This window comes from Prionailurus bengalensis, chromosome D1, assembly GCF_016509475.1.
Source record: "Prionailurus bengalensis isolate Pbe53 chromosome D1, Fcat_Pben_1.1_paternal_pri, whole genome shotgun sequence".
Classification (NCBI taxonomy): domain Eukaryota; kingdom Metazoa; phylum Chordata; class Mammalia; order Carnivora; family Felidae; genus Prionailurus; species Prionailurus bengalensis.
In genome coordinates, this window is record NC_057346.1 from 10273514 (window position 1) to 10298541 (window position 25028).

Genomic DNA, 25028 nt, shown 5'->3' on the forward strand with positions numbered 1-25028 from the left:
GTTTGGAATAATTCAAGAAGTAAGCCATCTGGGCCTGTATATTTCCTTATAGTTAGATCTTAAATTATGAATTGTATTTTAATAATACAATATTATTCTGATTTTCTGTTTTTTATTGTGTCAGATTTGGTAAATTGATTTTTTTTAGAAATTTATGTCATCTAAAATTTCAAATTTATTTATCTGATGTCATTTGTGATATCATTCTATGATTTAAAAAAATGTACCTATGGTTAATTGATGCCACCTGTTTTTATCCCTATATGGTAATCTTTCCTTTCTTTTTTGTGCATTTGCTTAGGCTTGCCAGGGTCTTATCGATTTAATGAAGCTTTTCAAAAACAACTATCTTTCTGGTTTGGTTGATCCTCTTTAATGTGTGTGTATTTTCCATTTCATCAGTTTCTGTTCTTATTTTTATTATTTCCTTTCCTTCTTTCTTCATATAACACCCAGGGCTCGTCACAAGTGCCCTACTTAATCTCCACCACCCATTTAGCCCATCCCCTGCCCACTTCCCCTCCAGCAACATCTCACTTTGTTCTCTATAGTTTAGAGTCTGTTTTATGGATTGCCTCTCTCTTTGTTTCTTCGCCCCATGTTCATTTGTTTCTTAAATTCCACATGTGAGTGAAATCATAGGGTCTTTCTCTGGCCCTTTCTTTTTCCTTTGTGCCTAATATGTCCTCTTTGTAACTAAGGATGTGGTTAGTTTGTTATTTTTCATCCTTTTGCCCGCAACATATATCTTTGTGATGATAAATGTCACTCTAGCAGAGTTTTAGCTGCATCCAACAAATTTTTATATGTTTTATTTTTATTACTTCTCAGTTAACGAATTTTCTCTCATTGAGATTTGTTTTTGAAATGTGTTTTTAAAATTTCAAATATATAGAAATTTTTCTACCATTGATTTCCAGCTTAATTTTACTGTATGATATTGAGATTTGCTTTATGGTCCAGCGTTAGATCATTTTTTAAGTGCTTCATATGTATTTAAAATAATGTATATTCTGAATTTTGAATGTAGTGTTTTACATATGTCAATTAGGTCATATTTGTTTATACTATCCAAATCGTATCTGTTTTTATTGATCTCTATTACATGACATTATGATATTACATGAGAGGCATATTAAAATCTCTTACTTGGAATACAGATTTTTCTGTTTCTTTTTATAGTTATGTTAATTTTATTTTATTTTTTATTTTTTTAAAGTAAACTCTGCCCTCAATGTGGGGCTCAAACTCCTGACCGCAAGATCAAGAGTCACATGCTCTTATCAACTAAGCCAGACTGGTGCTCCTATAGTTATGTTAATTTTTAGTTTATATATTTTGGTGCTCTGTTATTATGTACATACAAATTTAGAATTGTTTTACTTTGATGATTTTATTGAACATTTATCTCTGAGTAATGTTTTTTGCCTTAAAGTCTACTTTTTTGTTTAATGTTTGCATGCTGTAACTTTTCCATTCTTACACTTTTCATCTTTATGAATGTGTACCTTGTAAGCAGCATATATTTTAAAAATCCATTATGCTAATTCTTGACTTTTTTTTTTTTATTTAAAAAAAAATTTTTTTTTCAACGTTTATTTATTTTTGGGACAGAGAGAGACAGAGCATGAACGGGGGAGGGGCAGAGAGAGAGGGAGACACAGAATCGGAATCAGGCTCCAGGCTCTGAGCCATCAGCCCAGAGCCCGACGCGGGGCTGGAACTCACGGACCGCGAGATCGTGACCTGGCTGAAGTCGGACGCTTAACCGACTGCACCACCCAGGCGCCCCACTAATTCTTGACTTTTAATTGAGCATTTAGTTGGAACAGTCACCAATATATTGAAGTTTAAAAATCCCATCTTGGGGCGCCAGGGTGGCTCAGTTGGTTGAGTGTCTGACTTTGACTCAGGTTGTGATCTCATGATATGTAGGTTTGAGCCCTTCATCAGGCTCTGTGCTGACAGCACGGAGCCTGGAGCCTGCTTGGGATTCTGTGTCTCCCTCTCTCTGACTCTCCTCCACTCATGCTCTGTTTCTCTCTAGCTCTCAAAAATGAATAAATGTTAAAAAAAAATTTTTTTTAATAAAAAAAAATCCCATCTTACTGTTCACTTCCTATTTGTGTCATTGTTTCTTTCTCTCTCTCCTTTCTTGCCTTCCCTGGATTGGTTGAGTGTATTTTATTATTTGATTTCCATCTCCCCTCCCCAAACCTCATTCCCCCTCCTGCCCATTAGCTTGGTAATTAAATATTTTTTTAGTGGTTATTTTATTTTAGTTCTTTTTTCTTTTTAAAAAAATTTTTCTAATGTTCATTTATTTTTGAGAGAGAAAGAGAGAGAGAGACAGAGCATGATCAGGGGAGGAGCAGAGAGAGAGGGAGTCACAGAATCCAAAACAGGCTCCAGGCTCTAAGCTGTCAGCACAGAGTCAGACGCAGGGCTCGAACTCACAAACTGTGAGATCATGACCTGAGCTGAAGCTGGACGCTCAATTGACTGAGCCATCCAGGCGCCCCAACTTATTATTTTTTTTAAGTTTATTTATTTTTCACAGAGAGAGAGAGAGAGCACGAACGGGGGAGGGTCAGAGAGAGGGAGACACAGAATCTGAAGCAGGCTCCAGGCTCTGAGCCCTCAGCACAGAGCCCGACATGGGGCTCGAACTCACAGACTGCGAGATCATGACATGAGCCGAAGTCGGACGCTCAACCAACTCAGCCACCCAGGTGCCCCTATTTTTTATTTTTTAATGTTTATTTATTTGAGAGAGAGAGAGAGAGAGAGAGAGAGAGAGGGAGAGGGAGAGGGAAAGACAGAGCATGAGTGGGGGAGGGGCAGAGTGAGGGAGACACAGAATCTGAAACAGGCTCCAGGCTCTGAGCTGTCAGCACAGAACCTGACACAGGCCTCGAACCCACGAACCGTGAGGTCATGACCTTAGCTGAAGTCAGAAGCTTAACCAACTGAGCCCCCCATGCGTCCCTGGTGGTTATTTTAGAGATTATAATATGCAGCCTTGATTTAACACAATATATTATAAATTGGTTCTTTAATTCCTTGCAGACAGTGCAAGAACTCTGGAACACATTAACTCTATTTACTCTTCTCCTGATTTATACACTACTGTTGTTGTATATTTTACTTTTCTTTCTATATGAAACCCTGTAAGACATTATTATTATTGCTTTATGTAATCATAGTTCTCCATACCACCCATGTACCCACATCTGTACCTTTCAATTGCTTTTAATTCCTCCCAGTCTGAGGCTTCCATGTGGAATCATTTTCTTTCTAACAGAAGAGTATCTTTTGGTATTTCCTTTAGTTCAGATATGCTCGTGGTGAAATCTGTTTTTGCTTCTCAGAAAAATGTTTTTATTTTACCTTCTTTCTTGAAGAATGTTTTCATTAGATAAAGAGTTCTAGGTTGTTATTTTTAAAAAATTTTTTTTTCAACGTTTATTTATTTTGGGGACAGAGAGAGACAGAGCATGAACGGGGGAGGGGCAGAGAGAGAGGGAAACACAGAATCGGAAATAGGCTCCAGGCTCCGAGCCATCAGCCCAGAGCCTGACGCGGGGCTCGAACTCCCGGACCGCGAGATCGTGACCTGGCTGAAGTCGGACGCTTAACCGACTGCGCCACCCAGGCGCCCCTAGGTTGTTATTTTTTTTAATACTTTAAAGATGTTTGGTTGTATTCTGATTTCTGTTGATAAATCAGTAGTCAATCTAAGCCTTGCTCCTTTGAAGTTGCTATTTTTTCCTCTCCTGTGATTTAAAAGAAAACTTTTTTAAATGCTTTTATTTTAGAGAGATTGAGAGAGAGAGAGAGAGAGAGAGAGAGAGAGAGAGAGAGGAGGGGGGAGGGAGAGAGACAGTGGGCAAGGAAGGGGCAGAGAGAGAGGGAGGCAGAGGACCTGAAGGGAAGCCGTGACAGCAGAGAGCCAGTGTGGGGCTCAAACTCATGAACTGTGAGATCATGACCTGAGCTGAAGTTGGATGCTTAACCGACTGAGCCACCCAGGCACCCCATCTCTGACTGATTTTAAAATCTTCTCTTTGATTTTCTGTAGTTAGTCCTAGGATAGCTCTCAGTATGGTTTTCTTTTTATTTATTTTACTTTGGTGTTTTTTAGGGATAGCTGAATCTATGGTTTGATGTCTTTCATTAGTTTTGAAAAATGTCACCTATTTCTTCAAATATTGCATCTGGTAAATCCTTTCTCTCCCTTCTCTCTGGGATTGAAGTACATGTGTGTTACTCCTTTTCACTTTATCTGTTACTTATGTTCTATTTAGTATTTACCATTCTTGTGTCTCTCTAATAAGCATCTTGTTTGGGATATTTTCTTCTTACCTGTCTTACAGTTAATTTTTTCTTCAACAGTGTCTATTCTGCTGTTAAACCTTGCCACTAAGTTCTTAAACTCATTGCATTTTTCAGTACTTGAATTTTAATTTGGTTCTCTTTTATAATTTCTAGTTCTCTGCTACAATTCTCAGTTTAAAAGAATTTCCTCCACCATATTCAGAAACTTAGAGTCTGGTAGTTTCTATTATCTGGATCCCTTGTGGCTCTGGTTCTCTTGTTATCTTGTTTTGTTTTGTTTTTTGAAACATGCTCTTGTCTTCTCATGTACTGGCTAATTTTTATTGTATACAGAATATTGTGTTTGAAAAATTGTAGAGATATTTTGAGACCCAGGCTGATACTACGTTCCTCCAGAGAAAATTTTATTTACTTTTGGCTGATTGCTTGGGTACATGATCAATTCCAGATATTCTTTTTTTTTTTTTTTTTACATTGATTTATTTTTGAGAAACAGAGTGAGACAAAGCGTGAGCGGGGGAGCGGCAGAGAGAGAAGGAGACACAGAATCTGAAGCAGGCTCCAGGCTCTGAGCAAGCAAGCAGTCAGCACAGAGCCTGATGAGGGGCTCGAACTCACAAACTGTGAGATCATGACCTAAGCTGAAGTCGGACGCTCAACTGACTGAGCCACCCAGGCACCCCAATTCCAGATATTCTTAATCTAGTTCTAGGGCTTGGGATATTTTGAAGCAGCGTACAGTTCCTGAAAGAGCTGGACTACTTCTTGTTCATTCTTACTCCTAGGTGCTGAACGAAGGGGTTTTGATCCAAAGAGCTGGGGGTCTATCAGGGCTTCTCCTTTTTGGCAGTCCTTGAACTCCAGCTTTTATCCCTTTAATTCCTTGAAAATATCAAAATCTATTCACTGGGGTCAAGTGTTAGGGGAGTTGGTGTAGCCATATATTTATAAAAAGGTAGCATGAAGGATCCTTGTGGTGATTTTATATCTTGAGTGTGGTGGTGATCACATGAATTTACACATGAGAAAACTGCATGGAACTAAATACACAGACACACACACACACACACACACAAGTGCATGTTAAGCTGGTGAAATCTGAAAAAAGTTGGTGGATTATATCAGTGTAAATTTTCCAGTTGTGATATTGTACTGCAGTTATGCAAGACACTGTCATTGGTGAAACTGGATGAAGGATACATATGATCTCTCTGTATTATTTTGTTTTTTATGTGATAAAATATACATAACATAAAACTTACATTTTAACCATCTTTAGGTATTCAGTTCAGCAGCATTAAGTACATTAACAGTGTTGTGCAACCATAATCACTGCCCATTTCCACACTTTTTATCATTCCAATTGGAAACTCTACCCATTAAATAACAGGTCCCTATTATCCTCTCTCTCCAGCCTTTGGTAGCAGATATTCTGCTTTCTGTTTCTATGCATTTGCCTATTCTAGGTACCTCAAATAAGTGGAATCAGACAAGATTTATTTTTTTGTGTTTGGCTTATTTTATTTAGCATAAGCTTTTTGAGGGTCATCCATGTTGTAACATGTATCAGAATCTTATTCCTGTTAAAGGTTAAATATCCTTGTATGTCTGTACTGCATTTTGTTTATCTGTTCATTTGTTGGGGAACATTTGGGTTGTTTTCACCTTTTGGCTATTGTGAATAGTGCTGTTATGAACATTGGCACACAAGTATACATTTGAGTCCCTGTTTTAAATTCTTTTTGTATATAACTAGAAATAGAATTGCTGGATCCTGTGATAATTGTATCACTAACTGAAGAACCGCCAGAATGTTTTCTACAACAGCTGCACCATTTAACATTCCCACCGGGGATGCACAGGGGTCCGATTCCTTCACTTTTTCAAAGCACTTGTTAATTTCTTGTTTCGATTTTTTTTTTATAATAACCACCCTAGTGGGTATAAAGTAATATCTCATTGTAATTTTGATTTGCATTTCCCTAATGACTAATGAATGATGCTGAGCATCTTTTCATGTACTTATTGGCCATTTGTATATTTTTGGCAAAATGTTATTTTAGTTTTTTGCCCATTTTTTAATCAATTGTTTATTTTTCTGTATTATTTCATGTGAATCTGCAATGATCTCAAGATAAAAAAAAGTTTAATAAAAAGTTATTTTATTTTCTCAGCCTTTCAGCTGCCTTTTTCTAGAAGCAGTTGATATCCTTAGGGGACAAGTTGCCCCGCCGCCCCTGTATCTTGTTTACCTCTAGGTTTCCGTCTCCCTCCAAATCTCTGCCCTGTTGTTCATCACTGCCTTTTTAGCTCACCAGTGCCTTCAAAAAGATATTTTATTTTATTTTTATTTGGGGGGGGATTATAAAGCATTTTTTAAACATAATTTATTGTCAAGTTAGCTAAAATACAGCATATACAGTATGCTCTTGGCTTCAGGAGTAGATTCCCATGATTCATTGCTTACATACAACACCCAGTGCTCATCCCAACAAGTGCCCTCCTCAATGCCCATTACCCATTTTCCCCTCCCCACCGACCCTCCCATCAGCCCTCAGTTTGTTCTCTGTATTTAAGACTCTCTTATGGTTTGCCTCCCTCTCTGTAACTTTTTTTTTCCCCTTCCTTTCCCCCATGGTCTTCTGTTAAGTTTCTTAAGTTCCACATATGAGTGAAAACATGATATCTGTCTTTTTCTGACTGATTTATTTCACTTACCGTAATACCCTCCAGTTCCATCCATGTTGTTGCAAATGGCAAGGTTTCATTCTTTCTCATTGCCGAGTAGTATTCCATTGTATATATAAACCACATCTTCTTTATCCATTTGTCAGTTGATGAACATTTGAGCTCTTTCCCTAATTTGGCTATTGTTGAAAGTGCTGCTATAAACATTGGGGTACTTGCGCCCCTATGAATTAGCACCCCTGTATCCTTTGCATAAATTCCTAGTAGTGCTGTTGCTGGGTCGTAGGGCAATTCTATTTTTAATTTTTTGAGGAACCTTCACACTCTTTTCCAGAGCAGCTGAACCAGTTTGCATTCCCATCAGCAGTGCAAGAGAGTTCCCATTTCTCCACATCCTCACCAACATCTGTTGTTTCCTGAGTTCAAACACCTATTCTAAGCATTTTGTCTAGCGTCTTTAAACTGTTTTCAGTGGGATAGTTGGTCCACTTTACTCTTTTAATAATAAGCCACCATTATTGGAAGTGTCTTTTTGTTCAGCTATGGCTTTGCTGAAGGAAAAAAAATGTTTACATAAATTTAAAAGTAACTTAAAACATCTAACTCTTAAAAAAATCTAACTCTGTATGAAGCTTAAAAATAGCACTGAATCTTTTTTCAGTAAAAACATTTCTGTGTGAGATGGAGATAATGTGGATCCAGGTATATGAGGGGAAATAGCACATTTTCTTCTCCATCTTACAGTAGTTTTTTTTTTGTTTTTCTTTTTGCATTTGATTATTTTTTAGAGAGAGAGAGAGAGAGAGAGAGAGAGAGAGAGAGAGAGAATCCCAAGAAGGCCCTTTGTTGACAGGACAGAGCCCAACACAGGGCTCAAATCCATGAATAGTGAGATCATGACCTGAGCCAAAACCAAGAGTCAGACCCTTAACCGACTGAACCACCCAGGTGCCCCTCTTACAGTATTTCAAGAAAGGAAAATGTGCTTAAAGCACTCTTATTGTCAGAAAAAATATACTTATTTTGCTAGGGCCTCCTGCTTCAACATGATCTCTGCAAGGAGGTTTTGTTGGGGATCCTCACTCTTGGTTTGGTGATTCAGTAGGAGGGCTCACAGATCTCAGAAAAGTCAGCAAATGGAAAGGTGCGTGGGATGAAGACTGGAGGAGACCACCAGGTGCACACTTCCAAGTCTTCTCCCAGTGGAGTCACCCAGGACACACCTGATTCCTCTAGCAACTTGTGACAACATGTATGGAATGTTGCATGCCAGGGAAGCTCCCCCAGATTGATCATCAAGAGTTTTTGTTGGGTATCAGCACATAGGCATATAGCCCCTACCCAACCTCAGTTAAGCAAAGCTCCGTATGCCCACAGGGAAGCAAATGTTCATTATAAATTGCATTGTTTGCATAAACTGTCTGGGTAAAGTAGTGCAGTGTGGCTCAAGACCTCAGGAATGCGAACCCAGTCTTGTCAGACATAATATTCCCACAGCTCAGTTCTCAGGTGCCAGCTAAGGACCAGCCATGAAAATGGACCTTTCTTGAGAATGTGCCAGCTTTGAGCAACCTAGGCCTACTAAGTTAATGCTTTAATATGCAGAGGCCTATTCTGACCAGACATGAAAAAGGAAGCACCCCTGTTACTCTCTAGTCTCTCACCCTGCAGGATGTTTCTTAATGGCAGTTATCACTATCAAGACCTCATTTGTGTATTTGACACTAATCCAATAACATACATTTTAATTCTTATTATCATTCTTTTCCCACTAGAGTGTGAGTTCCTTGAGGTCCAGAGACTCTGTTCACTGTTGCATCCCCAGTGTCTAAAATAGTGCTTTGCCTAGAGGTACTCAACAGATGTTTGTGGAATAAATGAATGAATGAAAATGATCGTTTATGCAATTACTTAGGAATGTTTGACTGGATATAAATTACTGGGACATGCTGTTATCCTATGAATGACATTTTCTCATCTCTTTCTTTTTCCTGAACAGGTCTATAATTCAGTAGGCAGATCTTTCCCTCGAAGGTTTGTTTTGCCCTTGCATGTCAGTTTGAATGACCCCGAGGGACAGAACCTCAGCCCATTGTCTTATTCTTCAGCCAGTGCTGTGAGACAGGCTGATGGAAAGGTATGCTTTCAAAGGACACTAGACTTAAGACTTTGAATTTTAATCATGGTACTCTATTCATTGGCTGTTTCCCTCAATCTTTGTTGCCCAATAAGTCTGATATCATTCAGCCTAGCAGGGTAAGGTCATGACAGTCGCTTGCACAAGGGCTGCAGGATTCTGAGTGGGAGTGAGCGCTGTGTTTACCTATCCTTTTTGTGTTTTGAAACAGATATGTCAATCTTCTAATGGTTGTGGAACAGCTAAGTATTAGATTGGTATTGATCATCTCCACCTTCTGGAAAGCTTGTGCTTACCACAGCATGTCGTTGTGTAGCTATTAATATCTTAGCTTTGGTAGAATAAGAAGGTCACTGCCACCCTGTATGCCATTTGACAGCTTCGTCACAAAACCCGATGATCTTTCACGTATTCATACACGTGATGGAAAGAGGAATAATGGAAAAGATGACCTAGAGTCTCAGTTTCCAAGCCCTGTTGCAAACTCTTAGCCCCCTCACTGACCTATACTGCATAAAATAGGTGAGAAAGTAAGCAATCACTGCAAATCCTTTTGGGATCTCTTTTAGATTTGGTGCTCCTATGAAAATCTACATCCTGAAGGCCTAGAGGATGAAGGAGGTATTGAATTTCCCCAGATCAACTATGGCCAATTCAGTGGCAGAAAGTATCGTTTCTTCTATGGCTGTGGCTTTCGGCATTTGGTGGGGGATTCTCTGATCAAGGTGGATGTGGTAAACAAAACACTGACGGTAATGAAAATCTTTTTCCCTTTCTGAACTCTTAAAAGACCACTTTTGCCCTTTTAAAGGGCACCCTTAAAAGACCACTTTTTTGAATTAGTTTCTGTTTTGTTAAAGTAGCTCTTGAATTTCTTTGTCTTTTTTTAAAGGAAGGAGTGACTTTTTTTTAAAGGTTTTTCTTTTTAATGTTTTATTTATTTATTTTGAGAGACAGAAAGAGAATGAGAGAGAGAGTGAGTGAGAGTGCTTGCATGCGTTGGGGAGAGGTAGAGAGAGAACCCCAAGCAGGTGCCAAGCTGTCAGGGCAGAGCCCGCTGCAGGGCTGGATCTCACCAACTGTGAGATCATGACCTGAGCTGAAATGAAGAGTCGGACGCTTAACCAAATGAGCCACCCAGGCACCTCTTGAGCTTCTTTAATATTTAAGCCACTCAACCATTTACTTTTATTCAGTTTGAGAACCACAGAATCACCTAGGCTAGGGGTATATTCCCTCTGGGGAATCTTACATGAATCCCAAGCCCAGAAAAACAAGTCTCTGTTGGATGTTATTTTTAGAGAAATCATGGGGTTTAGGTTATTGGGACACATAGTTCAGGTCGATGGGAAATTATAACTGCACAGATTGTGTCTGATGATGATGGAGCCTGTAGCTGCAAGCCACCTGCCCCCCTCTATTCAGCTGGTGAGTCTGATTCTTTTACTGAATGGATAGTGTACTGACAGCCAGGTGCATGCTGGGAGTGAGAAAAGCTGTTGAAGGCTTCTTGCTCATAACTAGCCTTCTATCAAATACTTTTTTTTGGGGGGGGGGTCTTACAGATTTGGAGAGAAGATGGCTTCTACCCCTCGGAACCTGTGTTTGTTCCTGCACCAGGAAGCAGTGAAGAAGATGGTGGGGTTATTCTCTCTGTGGTGATCACCCCCAAGCAGGTAAATGTATCTCCCCATCACTATTCAGAAAGAGAAGTGGCACTGAGCCTTTTGAGGATTGTATTCAGTGATGCTGTCAGTAGTTTATTCTGATTCCAATACAGTACTTTCTCCCTTTTCTTCCTCTCCTCCTATGTACATACCCTTTTATCACAATCGTGCTTTATTATTATTTTAAAGTTCTATTTATATAGTCATCATAATTTACATTTTGCATATTCATTTACAAAGAATTTTAACACACATCATCTTATTTACTCATCAGAAGAGCTTTGTTGAAACAGAGAGGGAGGCAAACCATAAGAGAATCTTAAATATAGAGAACAAACTGAGCGTTGCTGGAGGGGAGGTGGGTAGGATATGGGTAAAATGGGTGATGAGCATTAAGGAGGGCACTTTTCAGGATGAGCACTGGGCATCATATGTAAGAGATGAACCCCGGGTTCTATTCCTGAAACCAAGACTACGCTGTATGTTAACTAACTTGAATTTAAATTAAAAAAAAAAAGAAGACCTTTTTTGCATACCATTTTACACACATGGAATTTGTAAGTTAGATAAGTTGCAGGAGCTTGCGTCAGATCTCACAGTGGTAAAGCCAGTGTTTAAATCTCAGTCTTCTGACGTCTAGTCGGATGTTCATGCCACCATCCGTGCTGCCAGTTTCATTGCTCCAAAAGTGTAATGTGGTGAGCCCTAGTTCTCAACAATGTTGATGTCATAACTTCTTGTGTAAGGCAGTCTTATGGCAGATAGGTTCACTTTGAGTACAAGCTTTGATCAGTTATTAGTGGCTGCCTGGGGTGTAGGATTCTGAGACTTTTTAAGGGTTTGACGAGGAGAGTGCTGGGATCAGTTACTAACATCTGCCACAGGCTTCAGAGGACTTTGTCCTCATTTCATGTACTTGCCACTCCTGCAATTACACCAGGGCAAGTATCAGTCAGCCTTGTAATGCTGACAAAGTTATTTGTACAGTTCCGAAGTAACTGGAGGCATAGAACTTAGAAAATTTGGAAGAAAAAAATTTCTGTATCCCTTCAGTGAGGCCCAGGTAAAAAGATCCTTAAAGTCAGAGAGATTCTGTGAAAGTAATTGACATAAACAACCTAATTTCTTCACTCTGGGCCTGAACTTCTTCTGCCATAATTTCCTTTTCAGGCTGGTTCAGCAATTCCGCAAACATTCAGTGAATGGATAGCCAAGGCACTGTGCTAGGTGCTGAGGATAGATAGGAAGATGCATAAGACGTGATCAAAAGAATTTCTGGGGTGCCTGGGTGGCTCAGTTGGTTAAGCATCCGACTTCAACTCAGGTCACGATCTCACAGTTCGTGAGTTCAAGCCCCGCATCAGGCTGTGTGCTGACAGCTCAGAGCCTGGAGCCTGCTTCGAATTCTGTGTCTCCCTCTCTCTCCGCTCTTCCCCCACTCATGCTCTGTGTCTCTCTTCTTCGAAAATAATTAAAACATTAAAAAATTAAAAAAGAAAAGAATTTCCAGTATTGTTTTTCCTTTTCTAGAATGAAAACAATTTTCTACTAGTCTTGGACGCCAAGAACTTTGAAGAACTGGGCCGAGCCGAAGTGCCTGTGCAAATGCCTTATGGGTTCCATGGCACCTTTGTCACCATCTGATGGAACAACTCACAAGGCCTAGAAACTAAGTTTACAATGAACATTCTCTGTACAAAAAAAGAGAGCAAAAAAGGCACCTTACCTTCCAAACTGTAGAGATCTGGTTGTAAAATTTCTATTAAAAAACAAATTCTTGGGGTGCCTGGGTGGCTCAATTGAGTGTCCGACTCTTTATTTTGCCTCTGTGGTGAGTGTGGAGGCTGCATGGGATTCTCTCCCCCCACAGCCCCTCCCCAGCTCTCTGTCTCTCTCAAAATAAATAAACTTTAAAAAAAACAAAACAAAACAGAATTCTTGAGATAATCACGGTTTTATATTTTCTTAGGGCTCTTCCTTCAAAACGTGAAGCAAGTGTTGATACAACCTTTTGAAGAGAGTTTTAAATTTATATTTACTAGATACATCTTTCTCTAGGTAATAAGACTACATGAAAGAAAAAGAGCTGGGTCATCACCACCATCAGACAGAGTGGTGACAGAGGTCCTTACACTTGGGAGAAAAAATACAAATAATCACAGATTGTAAAATACGAGTATAGCTCTAAAAAGCACCTTGTTTTTTTCCATCACAGCCTGCCTGTTAGCGTGGGCTCTAAGGAGCTTACAGAGGACAGGAAGCCAGCTACGTCATGCTTGGAGGCTTTCTTCCAAAGCACCTGTTTCTCCACTGTCCACGGACGCCACAGCAGTTGAGCCACCGACTGCCACCTTCCACCCCACCCCCAGCTCAGCCATGGGAGGGTGTTGTTTTGAGGGACGTCACTAAGATCAGCCATTTCTTCTCATCTCCAGAAATTGAAGAGTGGGTAGTTCTTCATTTGGTTGGGCAACAGGTGGCACTAGAGGCCATCTAATCTCCATGTGTCTAAACCCTGACAGCCCGAAGCCTCCTATGTCTGTCACATAAACCACACTCTTGCCAACGCCTTCGAGATCCTTTCTTGCCTTTCCCTTCAGTTATACCTCCTCCCTCCACTTAACTCCAAACCAGGACCAGTTAAACTTTCAGTGCTCCCTCTGCATGTTGAATGCTGCCGGAGAACCCTCCTTGACTTGTAGTTTGGGACAACCGTGAGCTCACTGCAGAGTCAGTTTTTTCCCAGTTTTCCTCAGGAGTTACAGCCAACATCACAAACCCTGTCCTCTGTAGTGAAGTGTTCCCGCAGGCACAAAAATGCCACCTGTAAAGGTTTACATTGTGGCAGTAAAGGGAAAGGTCTCAGTTTTGTGTCTGGGTTGATGAAGCACAGAGTAAAAGCAGCAGGTACCAGAATGGCAAGAAGATGGCTGACCAACTCACAGAGATGTGGAGGCTTCGAGGCTGAGGTAAGCATAAGAGAACATAAATCCCCTGATATTTCACAGAAGTCCTCAAAGACAGGAGGATTGTTTTAGATCTTATCTGGATCTAAAGGGTGGATGAGACTCCAGATGACATCTGGGAAGTATGCCAATCTGATAATGTCTTTCCTCTATAAATCTTTACTCCATCCTAATCACAGGGTGTGAAGTTCAAGCATATAAAGGTTATCAGTACAATCATAAGATTTTGACCCAAGGATGCCTGAATTCTGCCGTGGCTCTGTCATCTATGAGGTCCTTGAAGAAGAAGACAAAAAGGAATGAATGACATTTTATTTGTTTATTTTTTAAAATGACTATTTTGGGGGCACCTGGGTGGCGCAGTCGGTTAAGCGTCCGACATCAGCCAGGTCACGATCTCGCGGTCCGTGAGTTCGAGCCCCGCGTCGGGCTCTGGGCTGATGGCTCGGAGCCTGGAGCCTGTTTCCGATTCTGTGTCTCCCTCTCTCTCTGCCCTTCCCCCGTTCATGCTCTGTCTCTCTCTGTCCCAAAAATAAAAAACGTTGAAAAAAAATTTTTTAAGTGACTATTTTGAAAGGTGGGGAGAGGCAGGGAGAAGGAGAGAGAGAATCCCAAGCAGGCTCTGCACCATCTGCACAGAGCCTGACTTAGATGCTCAACCTACTGAGCCACCCAGGCGCTCCACAGTGACATTCTATAATATGCCTATATCTATCTATCTATCTATCTATCTATCTATCTATCTATCTATTTAAATATATCACTCTGATAAAATTGAGTGACCAGATGACTAAGGCTGAAAGCCTAGTTAGGGCCTCTTCCTCTCCCTAAGCCCAACTCCTCACTCACCAGGGTGGAGACTCAAGGAGAGGAGTATGAGGCGCATATGGGAGGGGAAAGGGACTAGAACCCAGCCTAGTGACTTTGTTTTAACTAATTATATCTGCAAAGACCCATTTCCACATAAAGTCATGTTCTGAGGCTCAACACACTAGTTTTGGGGGGACATGATTCAACCCATAACAGGATCACTGAGGGTGAATTTGGTGAATACCCTTAATTTAAAAATGTAGAGCAAAGGCTCTGCAAATGCAATGCCATATTTTATTTAAGTAATTGAGTACAGCAATTTCTCAGAAATTCCTTTTGCTTTGTATTTTGATTCCTAAGACTTCATTCAGAAAGAGTCAAGCATTTGTGTGACCATTGACCATTAATTAGACTGCTTATCTCCCATATGGTCAATGCCTGGCAAGTACCGTTTTATTTTAAGTGATCTTGTATGAGTAATTCACTTATATGGGCCTATGCTTTCTTTAATTTTTTTAATGTTTATTTTTGAGAGAGAGAAAGCAGCAGGGGAGGGGGAGAGAGAGGGAGACACAGAATCTGAAGCAGGTTGCAGGCTCTGAGCTGTCAGCACAGAGCCTGATGTGGGGCTTTAACTTGTGAACTGCAAGATCATTACCTGAGCTGAAGTCGGACACTTAACTGACTGAGCCCCCCAGGTGCCCCTGGGCCCATGCTTTCTTATCCATGAGAGGACTGGACTAGAGTGTTTATCTCAGAAATATCTGAAGTTTATTCTTTGACATTTTTACAGCCCACTGGGGGATATAATAAAAATATTTGAAAACATGCTAAAAATGTTTGGCTACATGATAATGCAGAACAAGAGTATGGAGCTGGAGGCAGGAGACATTTGAAAGAAATCACGATTTGGGGCCTGTATGCCTGTTACTCTCATGATTTAATCTATCCTTCCTGGAACACTGCCACCCACATGGTTAGATATTCGATAAATATTTAGCAAAGGAATGAATGGAAGCAAGAGGTGACATAATACTGGGAACTGTTAAGTAGTGTGGATACTCCTTATAAGTAGATGTGGGGAAACATGATCCATTTACTCCGGAAGTGTCAACATAGAACAGAGAATTGCTAATGTGTGTGTTCATGACTGCATGTGTTCACACTGTGATAAATGGTTTTATGCATGTGTGTGGATGGTAAGGAAAGCTTGAGAATTTCCCTTAGTAAGAAGAATCTTTACAAACAATCCAAAGGTAATGTCATTTATGAAAGTCAAGTTCTCCTACATGTGCCCTGAAATTCCCACTCCCTTTAGGCTGTAAGTAGGTTGGCCTTGAGGCCCACCTCTGAGTAACCAGCCAGGGGAGGTTATTATAGCCAGGGCTTTCTAGAAGTGAGTGGGAGGAGCATGTCACAGAGGTCCTTCCAGTATGCAGTGTGGCCAGGCTGACCCTCACGGCCCGAAGTGGCCTGAGGCTGAGCAGACCTTGGAACGAAAGACACTGAGACCTCACCCACGTTTTCTGACTGCTGGTAGGTTTACCTACCTTATCCCTGCTCTTGCTGTCCAAGAGACTGACAGGACGGGACGCTTTACTGCCTCCGGGCCAGCAGAGGGAGCCAGCCGCAGCGCGGAGCCGAAAGCGCGTCCCAGGGCGCCGGCCGCACTGCGCAGCCGCGGAACGCTCGGCCTATCCCCGCCCCGCGGCGAACCGAACCGGGAGGCAAGGCGATGAGCGCGGCTGGCGCGGGCGTGGGCGGTCGCCGCTGGGCGCGACTGTCCCGCCTCGTCTCCTTCAGCGCGACCCACCGGCTCCACAGGTGGGGTGTGCCCACAGTGCCCACAGTGCCCACGCAGGGGGGCGGGGCTCGGGCGCGGGAGCGCAGGTGTGCGAACCGAGGCGCGCCCCCTGCTTCCCTGGCGACCGCGTGACGGTGGCAGCTGGAGTCCAGCGGAGGAGGCCGTGGGCGCGGTGGCACGCGGCGCGGACCGCGGAGGCTTCCTCGCTGGCTTCGAGTCTTGGAGCAACTTCGGGGTTCCTCACATACCCCAGTAGAGCGCGAGGGGTTGCTGCGACAGTCGGAGCAGTGACACAGTGCTCAGGTGACACAGTGCCAGGCACGTGGTGAACATTCCGTAAAAGTGAGCTGCTCCGAGGTGCCAGGAGCGCTAGCCACGTAACCAGTACAGCTACGACAACGCAAGTTTACCCACTGTTTAGCACGGATGTCGTGAACCCAGGCGATCCCTTTGGTGAGGCAGCTCTGAGAACAGGGAGCGTGACAGGGATTTGAACCCAGAGCATTCACGACTGCTTGAACGCACCGAGGAGTTGATGTCGAGGCGCGTTTTGCCTCTCCTTAGCAAGTCCCGCTCTCAGCATAACGTTTCCCGGTCTGTGAAACGAGGATGATCGTTTCTAACAAGGGTCATCCGTTCATTCACTGGGCAGGTATTTGGCCAGCTTGTCAGGTCTTGTGTCAGGTGACAGGTGTTGTGTTAGGCAGCAGCGATCAACACCCGTCCTCGCCTTCTGTCCCGAGCGCGCCATCTGGCCAATCTTGTGGAGGACATAGGGAGGGAATTTTGTGCAAAAGCTTTGTGAACTGTAGCATTCTAAATGTCAGTGGGTGAGCAGGAGGGAATGGGGGAAAATAACAAAGAGGGTCTCAAAAAGGAAGGGGTGGTATAATAGGGCGTTCACATAGGAGGCCTCGTTGAAGATGCATGGACGATTGGACAGGTGGAGTAAAAATTCATGAAGAAAATTGTTTCCTGGGGGCCCCTGGGTGGCTCAGTGGGTTAAGCATCAGCCTACCGCTCAGGTCTTGATCTCACCGTTGGGGTTCCAGTCCCCAGTCCGGCTCTGTGCGGACAGTTCAGAGCCTGGAGCCTGCTTCAGATTCTGTGTCTCCCCCTCTCTCTATCCCTTATCCCACTTGTGCGTGCACTCTCTCTCTCTCAAAAATAAATAAACTTGGAAAAAATTTAAGAATGAAAATTGTCTTCTGCCTGGAAGAACAACTGAGTATTGTAATTTTAAAGTTTCACCTAATCTGACTACCCCTCAATGGATTGGTGACGTTGTTTGTGGCAGTAGTTAAGTAAGGCGTTATAATGCAAGGGTGTTAAAGAGGAGCCACAGTAGGTCACGTAATTATTTTTAAGGAGAAATGAGGTTTTAAACCACCTGAGGACAGGCATCTTTTATCATTGTATGTCCTTGCTTCGTTCAATCCATGCCTAGAATGTAATAGGTACCCAGTAAATGCTTGGGGAGTTGAAAAATAGAAGGGCCTTGAGCAGATAAGTTGGAATCTTGCTGTAGAATGAGGGTGTGGACTTTGTTTATGCTAATTTATATGGTACAGTAGCCTAATTAAGGGGCATACACTGGTTCCTGACAGCTGAATAATGAAATCAAAATGAATTATGACTCTCCATTTGGTGAGCTAAAGTAATAATAAATTGTGAAGCTTTTCAAAAGCTAGAGCAAATAATGTAGGGAACAGAGAAGGTATCTGAACTTGTGACTTGTTGATTTTTTTTTTTTTTCAGCAAATGTCTGAGTAACGAAGAAAACTTGAAACTGTATGGGAAATGCAACAATCCAAATGGCCATGGGCACAATTATAAAGGTGAGGGAAAAGGTGATGAAATTTTAGCCCTTTCAATAAGGATGTAATCAGCAAATATAGTCCTAACGAGTCAGAAACCTTATGGGCAAAGCATGAATACCTTGAGCCTTGAATATGCAGTTACATGGAAGTTCAGAATGAAAAAAATCTGTTGTCTTGGTTGGATGTGTCTTAAATTTTACCTTGTATCTGCTGCGTTAGAGATAATGAATGGTTTAAATAATATTTTTTATCCTTGGCCTTAGTGTACATAATGAGATTTTTTTGGCACCACGTTTCCTCCTAATTGGGTATTGTTGAGGCTAACGTTAAAATTACACTGTATTCTTTGAGTAAATAATGACAGACAAAAGGGAGATATTGGTTAGGAACCTGCTGTATGGCAGGAAAATAACTTGGGTCTAAAACTTTGCCAGCAATGTTCCAAGAAAACAATTTATGCTCTAAACAAGTATGAGAGATGCGATTCTTTCAGATAAAGCCGGTATCTCAAAAAACAGCTATGTAAGCCATTGCATATCATGGCATATAGTATGGTAGAGTAAAAAGATTAGAAAACGTGTCAGAAGATCAGACTTTCTAGTTTAGTTACTGCCTCTTGATCTATGATATTTGTTATTCTTAGTTTGCTCTCTTATCACGTAATACCTAATGCCGTTTGCACAGAGCTGAAAAAAAAATATATGTTATTAAATTGTAAAACACTCTGAGCATCATTTTTCAAATGCTTCGTTAACTTACAGAGCATTACCGTAAACTGGATATGTTTATGTAAGTAAAGGCATCAGAGTTTTAGGCCCATTAGTGGTTTTGCTTGCTCAGAAAGGTACCGCCCAGCATTGGGCCACCTCGATGTGTAGCCGGACCTCTTTCTGTACATACTCTGCTTTTACAGGCAGTGATCAAGCGGCATCTCCATCCTACCTAGTGGACATTCTTACCCAGTGCATCAACCTCGTAAATAGAATTCACACCCTTTCTGGCTTTGGCCAAAGCTCCTGCTAAGCCTCTCTGTCTTGGTTGAGTCTTGCTTTCATTAATAAAGATGTTAACTAAAAGACCAGCCGTCTTAGGGAAAATATAAATAGTTTTGTAGGGCAGAGATCTAATACTTAATTTATGTTGCTAACTTGTGCTTGGGTGTTATCTGTTGAAATTCATGTGTTTTTTTGGTATTCTGTTTTCTTTCCCGTAGTTGTGGTGACAGTTCATGGAGAGGTACGTGCTGAAAATATCTGTGTGCTTTGCGCAGATTGCTGGGCCTTCTCAGCCAACATGATGGATTCTGTGTTGAAAAATTCTGTTCAAATCAATATTGCTTCATTGTTGGCCTTTGTGTATGGTGAGCTGCTGTCATTCCAGACCTTTCCTCTCCCAAAGGGTTATCTTTAATCTGCTATATGTGGACAGATAGAAGATCAGTGGTACCATAAAATGGATACCTGGAGCACCTGGCGATTGTCTCACAGATGAAGGCAGATGTGGGCGCGATTTCTGCACATTGTACAGCCTTTAATAACTTAGCAGAGGTTTAAATATGAAAAGCATGTTATACTAATATTCACCTTTGTTTATTCTTCAGATTGATCCTGTTACAGGCATGGTTATGAATATGACCGACCTCAAAGAGTACATGGAGGTAATGTCATGTTGGGTCCTCTAAGTATATTTGATGGCCTCCGTTTTTACTTTCCCACCTAAGTATCTTCAGAGGTTCCATGACTTTGTGAGCAGAATTGGAGGAGTAGTTGGAGGAACTACTCTCATATTTTTCTAAAGGTGTTTGGGTGATTTAAAGGAAATAAGTCACAGTTGAATTGCAGTGATGGGAATACCTGTAACATGCTCATCTTGTATTCCCTGCTGCCATATCCTGATTTTCTCCAATTAATAGGGATCACATAATAGGAGTTCAATGAAGGACTTGCTGACTGTATCATTATAGAAGTCCTGCAGTGTCAGAAGCCTTAGAGATGATCTCAACCAACTTCTTCATTCCCTGGATTGAGAGAGGCCGAACTTGCTTTAGGTTGTGTGGTTAGTCTTTTACAAAGTTAGGAGTGGACTCCCTTCAACCCAGCTTTGGTTTTATTATTATACCATGTCACCTGTCTGTTCAGTTCCACTCTTAAACTCTGCTTCTTATTCTTGTTCTGGAATCCGATATCTGTCTTATAAAAATGCTACTAATGATCATCATTTCTTCCATATTACTTATCATTCATATATTCAGCAAGTTTGCCTACTCCGCATAAGTCTTTGAACTAAGCATCAAGAGTACAAAGACGAGTGAGACACAGCCTTTACCCAGAGAATGCTAACATGACTTTTTCTAGGAGACAAAGAATACTAGGTGCTCAGTAAGTTTCAGTTGGATAAAATGAATAAGAGATTCAGCAAATGAACAAACAGCAGTGTGTTCTGAGTACATTAAGAAAGCTATAAAGACAGAGTTTTTGCATTTACTGGAGATTTAAAATATATACACAGAGTGTTGTACAATACAAGACAGCAGTATGGGAAATTTGAGGCGTCTCATGCATGCGGATGGCCAAATACTGGAATACAGGTTCTCTGTACTCTTCGCCACTTTTGTGTACCCGAGGGACACCACATAGTCCCCTTAGTAGAAGTAACTCATCATGGCATGTAATAAAGTTAGATGGGGCCTGTGGAAGAAACTTCAGTGGGAAAGTTGGGACCCGCACTGGAATTGAATAGGAAACAGTATTTATTTTCTTGATGTCCATGTGGAACTGCCGTTAATTTGATCTGTTTTAAAGGCTATTTGGCTTAAGGCTTAACTCTTTTTCATATGGTTCTGGTTTTGCTCAAAAAATGATTGCTGTTATTATTAATGTACCCTTCTTGGAACCATACCACTGGAAAATTAGATTGTTTCACAAATGCTTACATTTTGTACAATAGCTAAAAGTAAAAAGTTAGAAAGAATAAGGCAATTGCTATTCTTGCCACCAACAAGGGAAAACGTTATGTTAATATATATAAGCATTAGGAAGCAACGGTTTTTATATATTTATATTTTTCCTCCTCTAAGAGTCCAAGATAATTCTTAAATTACTCCTCATAGCAGAAATTTAGAACTACTTACATAATTTCACTCTCAGTCGGCTTTATAAAATGTTAACACTCATTGGATCCTTGTCCTGATGACCTTGTGGCATTGTGCTGAAGCTAAGACTATATGGAGAAGTATTTTTGGTAATTTTTAGACAATTCACGAAGTGTTAAAATGAATTCTGAATCACTATGGCTGGTTACAAGAAAGCTTCAGTGAATTCTCCTGTACGTTTTGATTTCTTACATCTTTGCATTTAGTAATGAGGAGAAGCAGTCATTATGGAGATTTGGGCCTTGCTTCATTTTCCAACTTTAAGCTTTATTTTGTGAGACACAGATGGAGTCCTTACAAGCACTGAGTTAGTGACTAACTGATAAGGTAAGGCTTCTAGAGGCAAAGATAGAACACTTTGGAATTTGAGTCATAAATGGAACCAGTGATCTTTTTCCTTTGTTTTATCTACAGGAGGCAATTATGAAGCCCCTTGATCATAAGAATCTGGATCTAGATGTGCCATACTTTGCAGATATTGTAAGGTGAGTGTGACCATCTTGCCTTATGTAAATAGTAGGAAAGAAGAATTGCTGTTAACATTTTATCTGACTGGTAGGTGGTTCTGAAGTTTTATTTTAGCATTATTTTTTAAATCCAGAATTTCTATTCTCTGTAAATATCAAACATGAAATTTTGTTCATTTGCCTTTGATCTTCTTTCCTTTTTTTCCTACAGCACGACAGAAAATGTAGCTGTATATATCTGGGAAAACCTCCAGAAATTTCTTCCTATGGGAGTTCTTTATAAAGTAAAAGTATATGAAACTGACAATAATGTTGTCGTCTATAAAGGAGAGTAGCTTTTAGGGGTTCATACTGTAGAAAGATTAATTTCTTTCCACATTTGAAAAAGGTCTTTATCCTCTTGGGCTATTAAAAAGTCATCACAGAATTGCTAGAGCTTCACCTTGTGTTCTAGTGCCTAATTTATTGAAATCATTGTGTGTAAGACCTGTTGTGTATTCAAATATATTTTAAAACAAAATTTGTTAAAGACATTCTGAGCGTCATTTAGAGAATCCTTTATCTATAGATTAAAAATCACTTCATTTTCAGTAAAATGTTATGGTGTGGAATTTAAAAGCAAAATAAATCAATTTTTGTTTTTCCATTATCTCATTTTTTAGTATTCATTTTTTCCTTGGTATAAATATGAATGGCAAAAATGTTTATAAGACTTACAGTAGGTGAAACTTAAAAAAAATATATATATAGGTGGCCACATAGTCCGAAAACAGACAACATACACTTCTTGATTACTTCTCAGGTGTGCTAAGGGCACAAGATTATTCAGTAAAAATAAGGCATACAATCACTTTAGGTGATGCATTGTAAGTGCATATACAAGGATTGATGGAAATACTGGTTTAGTGCACACTGTTCAAGGCAGTTTTGCACAGCTTGTTGAACTATAAATTGCTAGTGAGGAACAGGACATTCATTGAACATTTATTGGAATATCAGTAAACTATTTATTATGTATAGTTGTCTATGTTTCCAGACCTTATGGCCACCTGAACAATTTTAATTCAGAAACCTGAAGAATAATCATATGTATTAAATCCTATTAAAATAATCAACATGAAAAGAATATCTTACACTGTAACTCATCTCTTACATATAGTTTTTCCTAATGGATCCCATTTTGTTCTTAACATTAAACTTACCTGCTTCAATTGAACTATATTCTTGGCACCTGGTATCTTTTCTTCATGACTAAATCCGCAAGAAAGGATTTGCTTGCTTCGCACAAAGAAGTGTTCTCATTTGTATTCTAAACTTCTTAAATGTAGGGTTTTATTTCACTCTCCACATAGCAACTAGCACACAATGGATTCTCAGAATGTTGCTACCTGGAAATAGTAGAAAAAAACTTGTGCAGTGACTACTAGAAAAATTTTCAGAGAGGTACCCTTTTGTTTTGGACAGTTAGTAACTAAAGGATATTTTGATAAATTTTGATAATAATGCTGTGCCCATTTAATGATATTTGAATGTGTTTTAGTTATCAAGCACAATTTTGTTACTTATACTTGTATATTCTGTATTGATTATTTAAAAGACAGGATTTTAATTCCCACAAATGCCATGAAAAGTGGGTATTATTCCCATTTTACAGATGAGAAAATTGAATTTCAGTGAGTTTAAACTGCTTGCCTAAGATCACTCAGCAAATAAACAGCAGACTGAATGTCTGACACTCAGGGTCTGTCTGACTCCAAAACACAGACTCTAAAAACAGGGTAATGGAATAATGTATGTATATTTCAAGTTTTTTTTTAATAAATCTAATTTTATAGATCTGATATCATATTAGAAAAACATTACTTTTCATAGTAGCGTAGACAATGGCAGGGGTTTGTCGTTCATGAGTTGCTTCAAGAGAACCTTTTTTTTTTTCTACTTACTTTCCTTAGGAAAGTGAGAAGTCTGTCTGTCTGACTGTCTATCACACTGAATGGGTGAGCAAATGAGGGCAGGACCAAAGATAGTGTATAGGTGGTTTTCTTCTGCCTCCCTAGAACCTGCTGTCAGAGACCTTATCAAGCTGTTTTGTAATTGTTGCTTTACCTTTTTGCATTTTTTACCGCCCTGAATTCCTTGTGGACAAAGTCTATTCGAAGCAGAGTGTCTAGTAAATAGCACTCAGTAATTTTTGTTTGATTAAATAAATGAATGGCAGATTGGTAGGAACTGTTGAAATTTTGTAGTACCTTATATGTAACGGCCCCTTGGTAAATGTTTCTAGAATTGAATAACACGAGAGTTTTGAGGCTTGAATCCTGGTCCTTGTGCTGCCACTATCCAGCTGTGTCCCTCTCATCTCAGAGCCTCAGATTCTTTGCCCGTAACCTGAATGATTGGACCTGAGGCTTTCTGAAGTTGCTTCTGCCTGTTCTCAGATTTTATATCTCTGTGATTTTAAATACCAAAGGAGTACATAATAAATTAGAGAAAGAAGAAGATTATTCTGGGGTGGTAACATTTGGAAAAGCTTAGTAGGGAGGTCAGTCCTGAATGGTAGTGAAAGTGATGGGGTAGGAGGGTGGCCTTTGGAATCCAGAGAAAAGCAGGAACACGTACTGAAGGGGCACACATCCACTCGTGGTGGGAATGGACAAAGTGTATTTGGGATGAAGTGAATAGATTGATCTTAAATAGTATAGTAATGAAGTGTGAGTGTGTAATGGGTAGCTAGCTTGGAAATACAGAATGGGGACAGTCTGCGGGCCTTGAATATCCATTTGGTTTCTGTCCTTTGAGCAATAGGGAGCTGTTGAAGTTTCTCTGTTTGCTTTTTAAGGAGAATCACCAGCTGGACACAGGGAAGCAAGGAAAACCAGTTGCAGAGCATTTGTGGGGATCCAGAGGGGAGGTGATGGTGGCCAGATGCTCCTGGAGCAGGAGGGATGGAGTGACAGGGAGGGAGGGTAGAGCTAAGGTAGTGCACTGCCTCCTGTGGCCTCAGGCATTGTGCTGAACCCTTTCTATTTACCTCACGTTATCTTTGTGACCACCCGGCAGGGGGAGTGGGCTAGTTATCTACTGTAACATAACAGATTACCCCACAGAAGGGCTCAAAACATGATTATCTCACAGTTTGAATGTGCCAGAAATCTGGAGGTGGCTCCCCTGGGACCTCTG

At 40.6% G+C, this 25028-nt stretch overlaps 2 protein-coding genes across 3 annotated transcripts in view; both read left to right on the forward strand.

The window, feature by feature from the left end:
- Positions 1 to 12629, forward strand: part of BCO2 (beta-carotene oxygenase 2) — a 46204-nt gene extending 33575 nt beyond the window's left edge. Inside the window, exons 9-12 of one of the 2 annotated variants that reach the window (XM_043579337.1) lie at positions 9026 to 9163; positions 9733 to 9784; positions 10729 to 10839; positions 12361 to 12472. In XM_043579337.1, coding sequence (XP_043435272.1) covers positions 9026 to 9163; positions 9733 to 9784; positions 10729 to 10793 — 255 coding nt within the window. In that variant the 3' untranslated portion in view covers positions 10794 to 10839; positions 12361 to 12472. Of the gene's footprint in view, positions 1 to 9025; positions 9164 to 9732; positions 9916 to 10728; positions 10840 to 12360 lie in introns of both variants that reach the window. The other variant, XM_043579335.1, reaches the window with a different exon arrangement.
- A 3656-nt stretch (positions 12630 to 16285) lies between these two features.
- On the forward strand, positions 16286 to 22497 carry PTS (6-pyruvoyltetrahydropterin synthase). The gene is made up of 6 exons (XM_043579339.1): positions 16286 to 16430; positions 18169 to 18248; positions 19444 to 19466; positions 19831 to 19887; positions 21796 to 21866; positions 22060 to 22497. Exons 1-6 carry the CDS (start codon positions 16342 to 16344, stop codon positions 22181 to 22183), a joined length of 444 nt encoding a protein of 147 aa, XP_043435274.1. The 5' UTR covers positions 16286 to 16341; the 3' UTR covers positions 22184 to 22497.
- The last annotated feature ends 2531 nt before the right edge of the window (positions 22498 to 25028 follow it).